General features: G+C 48.8%; 1 protein-coding gene across 1 annotated transcript in view; it reads left to right on the forward strand.

Moving 5' to 3' along the window:
• The window catches only part of GPR26 (G protein-coupled receptor 26), a 32,789-nt gene extending 22,906 nt beyond the window's left edge, over window positions 1-9,883 (forward strand). The window contains exon 3 of the mRNA XM_040254959.1: window positions 1,885-9,883. Coding sequence (XP_040110893.1) covers window positions 1,885-2,116 — 232 coding nt within the window. The 3' untranslated portion in view covers window positions 2,117-9,883. The remainder of the gene's footprint in view (window positions 1-1,884) is intronic.
• The last annotated feature ends 6,788 nt before the right edge of the window (window positions 9,884-16,671 follow it).

Raw genomic sequence — 16,671 nt, forward strand, 5'->3', positions numbered from 1 at the left:
CGCGTAGCAACGATGTGTTGGCATTCAGCTATTTCATTGTTATTATTAGGTGTGAATTCTAGACTCAGGAGTTTTGGTTCCCTTATGCTCATCACTTCCCAACATAGATTTCTTAAAAGTACAGATTTCCCAAACGCCAACAGCTCCATTTTTCCCCACTCAGGTTTCCAAGGAGAGGAGCAGAACATTGGCCACATTGCTCCTCAGGGTGGGAGGGCAAGGGCAGGTAGTGGTGCTGGAAACAGGATTGCAGATAGAAGGGCCTCAGAATGGGGACATCAAGGATCTGTCCAGAAAGGGGGTCATTGCAACAGGGGGTCTCACCCCATCCGCTTCCTTCCTCCTCCTTCCCGTCATGAGCTCGTCCTCATGACCTAAACCCAAAGAAGTCTTCAGGAAAATCACTCAAGTTGGCAACACAGGGTTACAGCCCAAGCTCGGTGATTTCAGTCAATGGGTTCTCACCTGGGCAGCCCTCCACGCTGAGAGGCACCCTGCCTTCCATCCTGCTGACCCCTCCCTCACCCACCGCTCAAGAAGGATACAGAGGCCAGATCCCATTCTGAGGACAGTTAGCGGCCCTTCCCCCATCACAGACTTGCTGTGTGATGTTGGGCAACCTCTTTCCCTCTCTGGGCCTTGATTTCCTCATTTGACAGTGGGTGGGGAGAGGGTAATTTATGATTTCCAAGCTTCCTCCCAGCTCTGTGGCCTTTTGTACCTTCTATTAATTCTGGTTAATGTCCAAATATGGCCAAAGGTTCTGGACACATTTGTGAGAGAAGAACTAATGTCTTGGTTTGGAGGGAATTCCCTGGTGGCTCAGACGGTAAAGAATCTGCCTGAAATGTAGGAGACTTGAGTTTGATCCCTGGGTCTGGAAGATCCCCTAGAGAAGGGAATGTACCCCACTCCAGTATTCTTGCCTGAAGAATCCCATGGACAGACTCTGCAGGGCAGGCTACAGTCCATAAGGTTGAAAAGAGCTGCACACGACTGAGCGACTGACAGTTTTACTTTCTTTCCATTTACATAGAGGAAGGCTGTCACTCCCTCACAGCATGGCCTTAGCACTGTTGAATGGAGTTGTTAGATGGGTCTCAGAACCGAGCCCCTTTGACACAGAAGCCACCTCTTCCCTCACCTCCTCCTAAAGAATGAGGTCTCGTTAGGACATCCCCTACTGCTGCTATTGCCAGGGGCCCCCAGATCCCAGCCCTGGGAAGAAGCCTTTCTCACCAGCAGATTCTTACTTTGAGCTTTGCCAAATATTTGGAAAATTGTTCTCAGCCTTTCCTCCCAGGCAACCTCCCTTGGAAGGCAGAGCTAGGTTTGGAGCAAAGAATCCCATCTCTTCTGGCTGCAGTGATCATAGAGACGATCTTATCCAACTTCTCACTTTTCATGTAAAACATCCAGGCGCCAGGAAGGGAAATGACTTGCCCATGGTCACAGAGCAAGTCAGCAGCAGAGTTAGAGCCAGTGGCCTGGATGCAATGAAACCCTGAGTGCGTTTCTCAGATCAGCTTGGGTTCCCGAATCAGACAGACCTGAGTTCAAATCCTGCCTTTGCAGCTTCCTGGCAAAGTACTTAACGTCCTTGGATGTCGATTTCCTCACCTGTGAAATGGAGATGTCTAAACTTCCGGGGTTCCATGAAATCACGTGTAATGTATGTCATAGCACAGTACCTGGCCTAAAGGAAGTGCCTGGTGGGCGGCCACGGTTGTTAATGGTTGTTACTGCTGTTGTTGTCACTGGAAGAGGCAGTCTCAGAGACCCTGAACCTCCGACAGGAAGCCGGGGTCAGGGGCCCAGGCGGGAGCGCGGGCAACGCCCAGCTGTGCTCTCATAACCAGACACCCTCCGGGTCTCTGTCCACAGGCTGGTGGAGCTGTCCTCTGCAGTACCCATCAGCTCCCACTGGGGGGTGCTGTCCAAGTGCTTGGCCTACAGCAAGGCCGCGTCCGACCCCTTCGTGTACTCCTTACTGCGACACCAGTACCGCAAGAGCTGCAAAGAGATCCTGAACCGGGTCCTTCACCGGCGATCGCTCCGCTCCTCCGGCCTCACCGGGGACTCCCACAGCCAGAACATTCTGCCGGTCTCCGAGTGAAGGATGTTGCTCCGCTGGAGAGCTTGGAAGGAGGCGGCTGGTGAGAAGAAGGGAAGGGCGGGCTCGGGGCGCCCGGGTGGACACGGCCAGCCACCACCACCTCCAAGACTAGGAATGCTGGACCCCCGGATCGGGGCGGCTCTGAAGCCTGGTTCCTGGTGCCTGCAGGGCAGACGTTGAACTGCCCCTGTTTATCACCAAAGGATGGCCAAGGCGCGTGCTGTGTGCTCTGGCCTTTCTTTCTGAGAAGCTCCTTTGAGCTCTGAGACTCACGCAGAGACTCCCCAGGAGTCACTCCCTGTGTGGTCATGATCAAGGACACACAGCTGGTGGCAGGAGGGGAAGCATGGTGTCCACCTGCTTGCTCACCCTGGGACCGTTGGGCTGCACGCTGAAAAGAAGCGGTGACCTCCGTGGGGTATGGGTCACTGCGGGAGCGAGGTTGGCAGTGGCCATTTGGCCCCACGTCTGGCATGGCTACGTGCCGTGGTGGCTGCTGTAATCCAAATATCATTCAGCTGGTACTAACTCAGTTGTGCTCAGCTGGGACCTCGGGCCCCCAAGCCCAAGGGGAAAATGTCTAACAGCTAGTGTTACCCAGCTGTGGCTGACAAATTGCGTTAGACATGGTTATATTGGATTCAACTTTTCTCTCTCTCTTCCCTCCCCCTGCCCCAAAGCTAACGTGTGTGTGTGTGTAGACAACCTTAGCATGAAAATGGTTTTCAATAGGCAGGTACTACATGTAATAATGTTCTTTGAAGTCTGACCCAAAGTCACCTTCTTCTGAGTCACATGTCATAACTATTGGAGCCAAGGAGAGGGCAGAGGAACATGCCTGGCAGGTCCCCCAACCCCGGCCTGTGACTTGAATTTGCAGGAAGCGTTTCACCTTGTCTCACGTGTCTTGTCCGGCATGTTCTTTGAGGTGATTGGAGAAGAACAGACCTGAGCAGGTTTTTAGCCTGATTTTAAGGCACCTGGTTCCATCATCCCTAGGGTTCAATATCTTAGTTTCTGTAGACAGTAGAGGCTTCCCAAGGTGATCCAGAAAGTGCTCTGGGCCCATGATGGGAGAGTGAATTTTTACTGAAAACCATAACTTGGAAAACTATGCCAGTTCACTAGCAGCCACCATCTTGTTTTCATCAAAACAAGGTGAGTGGACCAGGCTCTCTGCCTCTTTGTCTTTTTACTGTTTTGAGTGATGTGTGCATGCTAAGAGCAGTTATTTTTCCATCCTTCACTCTAACAAGTGACTCCTCCAGGGTGGAAAGGATGGGAGCAAAAGGCTCAGAGGGCTCATTCTCCCCTTCCTTTTCTGGGCACAGCCTAACTTTGGAGACATAGAAGGGAGGACTCTGTTCCACAGGGACCAGCCAGGAATAACCTGATGCTTTTCACTGCCGAGTGGCCCCAGTATCGAAAAACAGCCAAGTGTGTGCATGTTTGAAAAGATGGCGTCTTACTAACCTTAGCTCCTCATTTAGAAAACAAATCACTGAGCCTGACCTACTCTTGTCTCGTTTCTAAGTTTCCATGGATACCGACGTAGCCTTGGAAGCCTTGACACCTCCCCGTCACAGCTGGAGGTATACCCACACCTGCTTAGAGGAGCCAGTGGCACACAGACCTTCCCAATTCCACATTCTGGGACATCACCTTGGTAGTTTGAAATCAGCCATGATGGGCATATTTATACCATGAAATTCAGCAAAGGCTACAAACCAGGCCTTTTTCTCCACCAAAAACTCATTGCTAAACATCTCCCAGCACATCACTGCCCATACAGGACTTTGTGTGCCACTGAAACAAAATTGCTCTGGTTCAGAGCACTTTTGGCCCCTCAGGTTTGAATCACAACAGATACTCACTTTTGTTGCGCTTTCCTAGCATCAAGCCGCTGTTCCCCCTTCGCTGTCCCAACCCCCAAAGCACCAGTGAGGTCAAAGACAAGCAAAGAGCCAGGAAAATGTGCATCATTGAATCCGACCGTCTCTCTTTCACACAGATCCTTTTTGGGCAGCGGAGGAGTAGTGACCCAGTGGCTGAGGTCAATAGTCAGATTCAAACAGTCAAATAAGTTTTCGTTAATGTCAGGTTGGAGGAACAACTGTCAACTCCTCTTCCTGCTTGCTCTGTGCAGGCAACACATTATACTCCCAGAAGCAACTTGATCCCTTTCACCTCTTCTTTAGCTGAAAAATGAGATCTGTCACCTATAATGCCACATGTCTTGAGAAGAGGCATTTCGTAATTTATACTAAACCTTAGGACTTCCAACAAGCCCACAGGACCAGTTGTACTGGTATCATGGTGACAGTCCCCCCGATATGCCAGCTGCTTGGGTGTTTTCATCATTATTAGGACACAGGTATCAAGACCCAAGGAGAAGTGAGAAGAAGATCACTTCATTAGTGATCAATATCCACCAACTCTGCTAGGATTACCTTTAGATAAATGTTTATATTCATCTATATACAGTCTATAAAATTTCCCCAGCTTCATTATTCCCAAGAGAATTATCTACCTCATTTGGTAATTTATCAAATGTCACATGGATTTCTCAGGTAAAACACTTAGGAAGGTCCAGATCAGCATCTCTGTGAAGGGCCTGGGATGACTTCCTTGACAGCAGCCCAGCGGAAGGCTTGATGTTGAAGGGCTGAGCGCTGGTGGACAGCTGGGCTCGGTGTGAAAGCGTTTCAAGAAGCTGGAGAACAGAGCTTAGAATGGAGAGGATCTCAAATCCTAAACCCACATACGGGGCTCAGTTCCTAGCCCAACATGCTCTGAACTCGTAGGTTTAAACTCCACCCACAATGGCTTTCTCAGTCACTCTGCAGCTCCAACTTTTCTTTATGCTGCTTCTTGAAGGAGGGGATTTCAGAGCCTTGGGGCCCGCTGAGGAGTGAGGGTCATGGCTTTTGGGGTTTGTGTGTCTCATGGTCAGCTGACCTCCCAAAGTCGTTTCCCTGAGAGCCTGCCTGCTTTTCCGGAGAAGTCACGGCGGCGGGGAAGGAGGGGAAGTTGCCTTGACTCTTTTCACACCGACTGTACCTTCCTTCTAGGACTCAGCTCAGCCTTCTGTCACCATGAGCAATAAACCTCTCTCCCACTGTTTGTGAAATTAGTTTCCTTTCTCGTGATGCCTTTCTTTCTGAGAGAGGATGGAGAGATCAGGCCATGTCCAGATCCTGGTTGCTGTCCTTTTACATACTTCCGTGCCCATGGATGATGTCTTTGCAGGACTGTTTTGTGACCCTGTGTGGGGGGCGGGGGGTGGACCACAGGCTGTGCATAGTTAGAATTTACCCCAGTTCAGCATCCACTCATTTACCTATGATTTTAATGAGGATGTTTTATCAGGGCCAAAAATTCCTTGCATCCTCTCATGTCCTTTGGACCACAGGCACCAGGGGGAGGAGAGAGGTCCTAGGTGTATTGGGGCCTCCCACTACTTTCCTGAAAGATCCACAGCATCTGGAATGAAGCCCTCAATGAGCTAGCCTGACCTCTGGCCAGCTGCCTTTGCCCTTCTGGTGGAAGGAAGAGATGCAGGGACCTCAGTCTCGTTCCTGCCTCTCCAACTGAGATGCAGCCACAAAGTCAAAGCCCTCTTTCCACCTCCCTCCACACATACAGGTCAAAGGAGCAGGCTCTGGGCATTTCTGGGAACCAGCTATCTAGGAGAGAGGAATCCCCGTGAGTGGAACTGCCTGCCTTCCCAGGTAATTGCATCAGGAGGGGACTGTGGCTAGGACATGAGGCTCTGCTCAGCCTGACCTGGACTGATGACTGTGCAGAAGCAGTGGTCTGCAAAAGTCCAGGGAAGCCGAGTTCTGGAGAGGTTGGAGAGCGGCCCACGGCAGCCACGGATTCCAGCCCAGCACTGCAGGAATGCCCGCCTCTCACTCTGACATTTACAGAGCACCCTCTGTGTGTCCAGCCCTGGACTGGGTCAGGCTCTGGGGAGACCGGGATTACTCTAGAGAATGGAGGCTGAGGCTGCCCTCGTGGGCTGTGCACAGGGCTAGGGGCACGCGGGAGGGCTGACACACTGGACAGTGGGGAAAGAGGGTTCGGGAAGGTTTCCTAGAGGTGGTGACATTGGACCTGAACCTGCACTGGGGAAGATCATGTGACAAGACACCAAGGAGGCGTGAATAACATGTCTGGTATGGAGTTGGGTGGGATGAGAGCTAGACGTGTGTCCAGGAATGAGATCAGGTGTGTGCTGAGGAGGTGACGTGCCTCCTGAGACAGAGTGCACGTGATCTGTGACCCAAGGGAGAGTGTCAACGTCTTGAACTTGGACGTTCCAAAATTAGAGCTCGTTTAGAAAGAAGACATAGGGGAAAATCCACATAATTTAACTAGTGAAAAAGAGAAGGAAGAAAGAGAAAAAAGGAAGGAAAGGTGAGTGGGAGGGTGGGAGGTGCTGAATTCATTGCATTTCTTTTGTGGAACATCCAAAGTTATACCGTGAATTGGGAGGCCAAGCAAAATTCATTCTTAAGAAACCAACCTCATTGACCAGGGTGCATCTGCTGATAATACACCTGAGAGGGAATGAAGATATGTCTTCAGAAGGATGTGTACAATTCCATAATGACACAGGGTCCATGTGGGCAGGGCCCATAACTCCTGGGGACAACTGGAAGAATCCACAGCAGAAACAACCAGATTTGCAAAAGTTACCCTTGTGCCAAGTAACAGTTCAGCCACCCTTCTGCCCTTCACACTCACACCTGTCTCTGGGGGCGGAGCGAGAGGGTGTTCAATTTGCTCACGTGGTGTGCCATGTAAATATGCATTTAGCACTGACGTTCCAACATTACACATCTGCTCAGTCTTAGCAGTGTGATGTTGTTCAGTCACTCAGTCGTGTCCGACTCTTTGCAACCCCACAGTGCGGCAAACCAGGCTTGCCTGTCCTTCACCATCTCCTGGAGTTTGCTCAGAACTCATGTCCATTGAGTCGGTGATGCCATCCAACCCTCTCATCCTCTGTTGCCCCTTTCTCCTCCTGCCTTCAGTGTTTCCCAGCCATGTAATAGTTTATCACGTATACCCACATGTAAGGGACTTTTGAAATAATGTAAGTTTTTGACTCAAAAGACTGCGTTCATGACTTTTGGAGCGCGTGCGTGCTTAGGAACACTGACTTGGGGGCATATCCTGTGCCCTTTCTCTTGGAGGCCCAGTGACTTACTCCTCGGCCTGGAACAGTGGTTGCACATGTGTGTTTTTTAATACGTTGACTTATTTACACATTTAATATTCATTTATTTGTTTTTGGCTGTGCTGGGTCTTCATTGCTTTGAGGGCTTTTTTCTCTAGTTGAGGCGAGCCAGGCTTCTCTCCGGTTGCGTTGTGTGCTGCTTCTCGCTGCAGTGGCTTCCCTTGTTGTGGAGCACAGACTCTAGGCTCCGAGGCGTCAGCACTTGTAGCACGTGGGCTCAGGAGCTGTGGCTCCCAGGCTCTAGAGCACAAGCGCAGTAGTTGTGGTGCGTAGGCCTAGTTGCTCCATAGCTTGTGGGATCTTCCCAGATCAGGGATGGAACCCATGTATCCTGCCTTGACAGGTGGGTTCTTTACCACTGAGCCACCAGGGCAGCCTGGTTCCAATAGAACCTGAAGTTCACATTTTGAAGAGTCTAAAATCTGTTATTTGGAGACAGGAATCCCACACTGAATCATTAGAGTCAGATTAGAGTCATCAAGGCCTCCAAAATACCCCAGATGACTCATAGGGACTGTATTTAGGGAGTATCAGATGCCACCACAATGGTGCACAACTGACTAATTGACCTGGGCCAGTCAATTTCCCAATGGCCAGATCAGAGACGTGGCTCCTGCCTGCCTAAAATACCAAAAAACCAGCCCCCAGAGGCTCAGTCCAGCATGGCCCAGCATTCAAGCCATGTCTGCCAAATCTTTGCTTGGATTATCAGTAAGCAAAGCCCATGCTGTATTCGAATGCCAAGTTTCCTTGCAAGTTGAAATCGTTTCAAACCTCAGTGACCCTGTTTTACAAGTGTGTAAACACACTTCCTCAAGTGTGGAACATTTGAGGGACATTTAAGGAGTTCGGTGTCTTGCCAACCCCATCAGAATTTCTTCAGGGGAAACCTTGCAACTCCAGGGACAAATAAAAGAGCTGCCTTGCCATCCCTCGTTACCAACACAAGGCATTTTCATAAACACCGGGATAGGCCAATCTGTGTTTTCTTAGGCTAGTTTGCAAGAAGGAATTCAGATCTTTGCCATTTGGATGTTCATTGTCTATTGTGGTGAGGAGGGTCCTTGGAGGTCATAAACCTGTCCTTCTGCTGTGGTGCCCTGTGGAGCAGATGCCAGTGGACAATTTCAGCCACCCTATTCCCTGGTGGCTCTGCCTGCAATGCGGGAGACCCAGGTTTGATCCCCAGGTGGGAAAGATCCCCTGGAAAAGGAAATGGTAACCCACTCCAGTATTCTTGCCTGGAAAATCCTATAGACAGAGGAGCCTGGTGGTCTACAGTCCATGGGGTCACAAAGAGTTGGACTTGATTTAGCGAATAAAAACCACTGCCCTGTCTGAACATCCATCTTCCCTAAGGGAGCATGGCCATCTCCCACACAGAGGTTCATCCCGCCCTGTGTCCAAATGGGAACCACCCACCTTCTTGCAGTAGGCTGGTTAGATGCTACCCTTTGAACCCTGGTAGCTCCAAGTTATGAGTATACCCAAGGTGAACTCTGCTTTCCTTCACTTTTCATATGTATGTTAGTCGCTCAGTCGTGTCCGACTCTGTGACCCCAGGGACTGTAACCCACCAGGCTCCTCTGTCCATGAAATTCTCCAGGCATGAATACTGGAGTGGGTAGCCATTTCCTTCTCCAAGGGATCTTCCCCACCCTGAGATCAAACCCGGGTCTCCTGCTTTGTAAGCGGATGCTTTACCATCTGAGCTACTAGACTTCTTTATTTGGGAGGAGGCGGGGATTGTGCAAAGTGAGGTGGGGGGACTTACACAATCCATAGCTTGCCGGGGGGGTGGGGTGGGGGGGTCCAGAGAACAGAAGGGAGCCTGCACTTAAGAGGGCTAAGGTAGGTGCCAGCTAGTTCAGCATTCCACATGGAAATGTACTTTATCTTTAGATGCTTCAAAAATACTTTTGGAAACTGGAATTTAGAAAAACTAAAGATATTTTATTTTAAGAGGACAGAGGGAACTGCAAAAGCCTGGCTCCTGTACGATGTTCTGTCTCTGAAGTCAGACCTATAGGAAAAGGGTGGACATCTGCCTGCTTGTGCTGGACCAGACGTGCCCGTCACAACGTGCCCCCGTGATTCTGCTTCCCTGCGGGCATGCATATGGGCAACTGTTCACCAACAGCTGCAACCCAAGCATAAAACAAGCGAAGCAAAATGTTACCATCCTCTATAGTGTTTGTCTCCGTCAGAGTTTTAGCTTTATTTTCTCCTTTTATTAAACAGAAGTACAGCTCCATTAAAAATAATTACCAGAAGCCTCCCCATGTGGCACTGTTAACCTTTCATGCGATACACTTGCCAACAGTTGTTTTCTGTTGCAGTGGGACTCAGGATTGGAGAATCCAAGGCCAGTGTTGCCTGCTCTGTTTACAACGGCTTGTGTTTAGCGCATACATATCAAACGCTGTAATAAATTTTTATGAGACAATTGAGAGTTCCTACAGGGGAAAATATGTATTGAGATTCTGTCCAATAAAGCCTCCTGTTATAAAATCTCATCCACACTTTGTTGACCTGGTGTGAACGTAGTTTTTATTACACACAAGTAAATTATCAGAAATGGCGATTTCACAATTTCGTGGTGGGATATGTTTATATTTCTTTGTATTTATCTTGCTATCTTCTATTCTGCATCCTCTTTTCTCTCCCACTGTCACCACCTCAGATGCCCCTCGCCCTCACACAGCCTCCCAGGGATACCACTCATCCTTTGGAACCGTTTGGTACCTGCCCAAGCCCCCAGCAGCTACCCCTCCCGTACATATCTGCCCAGGAACTGACTGCCTAGCCCTGGGATACCTGTCCCCCACCCTCCCAAATAGTCAATACCAGGCAACCTTGACCACTTTTGACCCAGTTACTTAGGCTTTGCTCGATAACTCATTGCTGCTCAGATTCCAGGAGGAGAGCAGGAAGGACCTCCGAAGGGAAGAAGGCCCACATCTGATGATCGCCTGCAGTGTGCTGGGCCCTGTGCCAGGCACCTACCACATGCTGAATGTGTGTCCCCCCAGAATTCATGGGGTGCTTCCCTGGTAGGCCAGATGGCAAAGAATCTGCCTACAATGCAAGAGTACCCGAGTTCAATCCCTGGGTCGGGAAGATCCCCGGAGAAGGGAATGGATACCGACTCCAGTAGAGTACCCATTCTTGCCTGGAGAGTTCCATGGACATGCAGAGCAGAGGGGCCAGAAGTCATATGTTGAACCTAATCCATGGTGTGATGTCACAAGGAGGTAATGAGGGTGTAACCCTCATGAATGGGATTGATACTTTTACAAATAAGACCCCAGGAAGCTCTCTTGACCCTCAGCCACTGGGGAACACTAATATGAGCTAGAAGACCCTATCTGTGAACTAGAGAAGCAAGCTGTCACCAGACTCTGAATCTGTTGGTGCCTTGATCTTGGAATTCTTAACCCCCAGAATTATGAGAAATAAATTTGCACTGACTTACTGTGTGACCTAGGGTGGCTTAATTCTTACCCCTATATTTCAGTTGAGGAACTGTGATGGTTAGTTTAATGTGTCAACTTGACTGGATGATATCCAGATATTTGGCTGAACATTATTTTCTGGTAAAGAAACTCCCTACAGTGCAGGCGACCTGGCCTCAATTTCTGGGTCACGAAGATCCCCTGGAAAAGGAACTGGCAACCCACTCCAGTATTCTCACCTGGGAAATCCCATGGACAGAGGAGCCTGGTGGGCCACAGGGTAGCAAAGAGTTGGACACGACTGAGCGACCACGTGATGTGATATGGTTATTTTCTGGGTGAATCTGAGAGTGTTTCTGGATGAAATTAACATTTGACTAGGTGGGCTCAGTCAATTTGTTTACCCTGTCCAGTGTGGGTGGGCATCATTCAATCCACCGAAGGCCTGTGCTGTGCTATGCTTAATCGTTCAGTCACGTTAGACTCTTTGCAACCTCCATGGACTGTATGTAGCCCCCCAGGCTCCTCTGTCCATGGGATTCTCCAGGCAAGAATACTGGAGTGGGTTGCCATGCCCTCCTCCAGGGGATCTTCTCAACCCAGGTATTGAACCCAGGTCTCCCACATTGCAGGTGGATTCTTTACCATCTGAGCCACCAGGAAAGCCCATTGAGGCCCTAAATAGATCAAAAAGGAGGAAAGAGAAATTTACTCCTTCCTGCTTGAGCTGAGACATGGATCTCCTCCTGCCCTCAGCAGCCCCCTGGTTCTCAGGACTCTGGACTTGAACTGAATTACACCACTATCCTCCCTGCTTGCAGATAGCACACTGTGGGGACTTTCCAGCCTCCATCATTGCACGAGCCAATTCCTTATCATAAGTTTCCTCTCCTACATACAAAGATATGTGTGTGAAATTCTGTTTCTCTGGAGAATCCAGACCGACACAGGGACCTACAGGGATGGATCAGCTTGTGCGCGGTCACAGGGCTGCTCCACGAAAAGCCAGCTCCACCTCTCCCAGTCCCAGCAGAGCCCCCAGCATCAGGATTCTGCTACTCTTCACTGTGCCCCTCTTCACTGACTCCCAACAGGAATTAAAAATGAGTATTTAGCAGATGACGAACAGAGGAGCCTGGTGGGCTACAGTGCCTGGGGTTGCAAAGAGTCAGATACGACTGAGGCCCCTGAGCACGCACAGCACGACTTTTTCTCACAGTGGTTGGTGGATGCCACTGTGGGCAGGGCTGATATTGCCAGTGGAAAGGAAAACTTGAATAAAAATGAATATTTACACAAGCCACATTCCATCTTGACCTCTGACTTATTTGATTTGACCTTGTACAAGGCTTTTTCCTCTCTCAGCTCTAAATTCCCAGGAGGCGCAAGTGGTAAAGAATCCTCCTGCCAATGCAGGAGACGTACGAGATTGGAGTTTGGTCCCAGTGTTGGACACAACTGAAGCGACTTAGCATGCACACACACATGGTATAAGATTAAACATATGTCAGTGGGAAAGCATAGAGAGTCAAGAGATAGACCCCCACATATATGGTCCACTGATTTCATCCATTCTCCTTGGACTGCAAGGAGATCCAACCAGTCCATTCTGAAGGAGATCAACCCTGGGATTTCTTTGGAAGGAATGATGCTAAAGCTGAAGCTCCAGTACTTTGGCCACCTCATGCAAAGAGTTGACTCATTGGCAAAGACTCTGATGCTGGGAGGGATTGGGGGCAGGAGGAGAAGGGGACGACTGAGGATGAGATGGCTGGATGGCATCACGGACTCGATGGACGCGAGTCTGAGTGAACTCTGGGAGATGGTGATGGACAGGGAGGCCTGGCGTGCTGTGATTCATGGGGTCGCAAAGAGTCGGACACGACTGAGTGACTGAACTGAACTGAACTGAACTGATTTCAACAAAGGTGTTAAGAGAGGTCAACAGGGAAAGGAGAGTCTTTTCATCAAATGGTGCTCAAAGATCTGAACATTCATATGCCAAAAGAAATCATAAACTTTGACCCATACTCCATCCTGTGCGCTGTGCATGCATGCAAAATCGTGTCCGACTCTTTGCGACCCCGTGGACTGTAGCCCGCCAGCCTCCTCTGTCCATGGGTTTCTCCAGGAAAGAATATTGGAGTTGGTTGCCATGCCCTCCTCCAGGGGATCTTCCTGAAACAGGGATTGAACTCTCATCTCTTGTCTCCTGCATTGGCAGGCGAATTCTTTCCCTCTGGCCCCACCTGGGAAGCCCTGAAACATGTTACCAACCCAAACATAAAGACTAACAATATAAAACTTCCTGAAGAAAATGTAGGAGAAAATCTTTTTAACTTTGGGGCAAAGATGTCTTTGATAGAATACGAAAGACATGACCATAAAATAAAAATGTGACGAATGATCCACATCAGAACACCATAAAGAAAATGAAGACAAGCTACAGAATGGGGAAAATATTTGCAATACATGTGTCTAGCAGAGAAAAAAAAATTGCATCCAGATTGTATAAGACAGCCCAATAAGAAAGGGCAAAAGAGTTAGACTCCTCCAAAGAAGTCTCTCATGGCTCACAGACACAAAAAGACATTCAACGTTATTAGCCATCAGGACAGTGCAAATTAAAACCACGATGAAACGCCAGGACACAGGGCATGGCTGAAACCAGAGACCGAGAATACCTAGTATTGGGAAGAATGGAAAACCGCTGGGACTCCATACATGATTGCTGGGAAGGCAAAATGATGCAAGCTCTTTGGAAAACAGTTTGGTCATTTCTTATAAAGGTAAACATACACTCATCATATGACCCAGTAACTCCACACCTGGATTCTTTCCTAGGATAAATGAAAACATGTGTCTACGGAAAGACATGTCCAGTAGTGTTCACAGTAAACTTGTGATAATCCAAAACTTGACACAACCCACACACTCAACAACAGGTGGACAAGCAGTTGCGGTATATTCTGTAGGATTCCATGTTTGTGAAATGGTTGATTCAAAAAAGACAGAACTAGTCTATAGTGACAAAAAGTGAATCAACATTTACTTAGGTTTGGGGTAGTGGACGCAATAAAGAGGCACAAAGAAACATTTTGGGAGTGATAGAAATACTGTGTATTTAATTGTAGTGGTGGTTCTCAGGTATATTGTCTTAACTAATCAAACTGCATGCTTCTAATGAGTGCATTTTACATATCGAAGTGAGTATGTTTAACACAGCTGAATTGTACACTTGAAAATGGTTAACATGGTAATGCTTATGATATTTGTTTTTTTGCCACAAATTTTAAACAGTGAGCATATGGTAAAAAAAAAGATGCATTTTATTTCATATAAATTAAAGCTGAATAATGTCAATTTAACAAGTGAAGCTGTATATCTCTAAGATCTATTCTAGCTCCTGGAAATCTTGGCAAATACTCAGAATAATTTTTTTTTACCATTATTGAGAATTCTTCACTTTTCCACAGTGCCCCATCTTCAGAGTCATCTTAAGATGACTTCAGAAGTGGAATCTTTAAAGTTTAATGTACGGGGAACTTGTTGGCAACCTGCGAACCCTGTGGGCTCATCCAAATGACATTTTTTAAAAGGAATGAATACATGAAATTTTGAAAGAAAACAATCATATTAAAATTTTGCCGAAATATTTTCATATATGTTTGCAGTATAGTGATATATGTGCTTTGCTATTAACACATTAATAACAAGGAATAGTGACAATTTCAGAATTTACTATCATTTCAAAAGATGAGCCCAAACAAGATTTGGAATATCTGTGTTGCGGTTGTTCAGTTGCTCAGTTGTGTCTGACTCTTTGCGACCCCATGGATTGTGGAACGCTAGGCTCCCCGTCCTTCATTGTCTCCCAGAGTTTGCTCAAACTCATGTCCATCGAGTCGGTGAGGCCATCCAACCATCTCATCCTCTGTCGTCCCCTTCTCCTCCTGCCTTCAATCATTCCCAGAATCAGGGTCTTTTCCAGTGAGTCAGTTCTTTGCATCAGATGGCCAAACTACTGGAGCTTCAGCTTCAGCATCAGTCATTCCAATGAATATTCAGGGTTGATTTCCTTTGGGACTGACTGGTTTGATCTCCTTGGAATATCCGTATCAACTGTAAAATGATGTGAAGTTATCTGTGATTTCCATTGGTGATAAAGTTATAGGCTGACTAACACCCCCTATAATCTAGTAATTGAAGATAATGCTTAAATTTTAGTGAAAACAAGGACATTTTCACCCAAATTCATAGACTGGATTCTGTCTGTGAAATGCAGTTTGGGGGATGGGCAACAAGGGCATGAGAAGGGTCCATCTAGAAGTCTCATGGAAGACTGGTTTAACCTCCCTTCTCCTTTAAGTAGCTTCTCAGAAATGGGGTACAATGAGGGGGTTCTCATGGATTCCCCCACTCTGGAGTGCTCAGCTCCTGCAGAAACTCAAGCATTGGCCTAAGGATGGGTTGGCTGAGTTCAGAGTGGTATGAACTGGTGTCCAGGCTCTCCTGGAGGCAGGCTGGACACAAGGCAGACCCTCCCTCTCGCCTCTCACGCGGCTCCAGTGCCCCCAGGTGGGTTGCATCAGGATGGCAGGATAGGACCACCCCCAGAGCCACCCCCACAGCCGCCCCTCTGGCTCTCCCTGCCTCGAAGGTGGCCTCCACCCAGGGCCCCCGGCTTTGCCTTCAAAGTGGTTTGCTTTCTGCCCTGAAAAATTCCCCAAGGAAAAGAAACACAAAGAGGTGGTTACCTGCTGAAATTCCTGACAGGGTTACCCCGGACTGAGACCCAGGGAGGGGAGGGGACCCGGCTTGGGTCACCAGGAAGCAGGTGAAGGGGCTGGGACCTGATTCAGGTTCAGGCTGGCCCGCTCTCTCCCCCTGAGATGCGGGGTGTGAAGGAGGCCTGGCATCACAGGGGGCCCCCAGGTAGCCTGTCTCTGGACACACAGGTGGTTAGAGGTAGGGCGGGCCTCGGAGATCACCAGATATATTTTATAGATGGGAGAAAGGGAAGGAGGAGGAGAAGCGAGGAGGTGCCAGACGACACTACCAGCTGGAGGTGAGGAAACACTACTCTGGGCCTTGGTCAGTGGCTCCTAAGCCTGACCAGGCACCAGAATCCCCTGCAGCAATCATTCAAAACACAACTTCCGGGACCAGTCCCAAACCTGCACCTCAGAACCTCTGCCCAGGGGCCCAGCGTCAGCCCTGTTGCTAAGCAACACAGGCCCTCCAGTGTGTGGCCAGGATCAGGGACCATAGCCCTGAGCCATTCCCCACTGTGCCCTGGAAGGGGCTGGGCGGGGACCTCTGCACCCTGCACTGGGCTCTCATGGTGTGGTGGGCAGACGGGAGGGCAGGAGAATGTTCTTCCCTTGGGGAGGGAGAATGGACCTCAAACAGGTGTTAGTTCAAGGAGAACCGTAAGCCTTGACCCAATCTTTCCTTTTCGTTGGGAAAATCTAGACCTAAGGGATGCGGGGCGGGGAGGGGACGGCAGGGGAACTTCCTTCCGTAAAGCATCACTTTAGCTCTCCGATTCTCTCTGTTAGGTCCAAAGAAGGTCAGCGGCTATATCTTACTCATTTCTATAGGCCAAGCACTCAGCCCAGAACCAGGTACACAACAGGCACTAAATAAATGCTCCTGCAATTGAATTTCCATTATCAGCTATACTGCGTGAGAGGTGCTTTCAAGACGGATATTTTTTTTCTGTCACCTCTTGAGTTTCCACAGACACCAGGAGCTGCTCAGAAAGCTGCATTCCAAATCAAAATACTCATTATGACGCACGCTGTTTGCAGTTTCCACAATCCCAGTCATTACCCCATAATGTGCGTGAGGAA

The sequence above is a fragment of the Oryx dammah genome, unplaced genomic scaffold (assembly GCF_014754425.2).
Source record: "Oryx dammah isolate SB20612 unplaced genomic scaffold, SCBI_Odam_1.1 HiC_scaffold_14, whole genome shotgun sequence".
Taxonomy (NCBI): Eukaryota; Metazoa; Chordata; class Mammalia; order Artiodactyla; family Bovidae; genus Oryx; species Oryx dammah.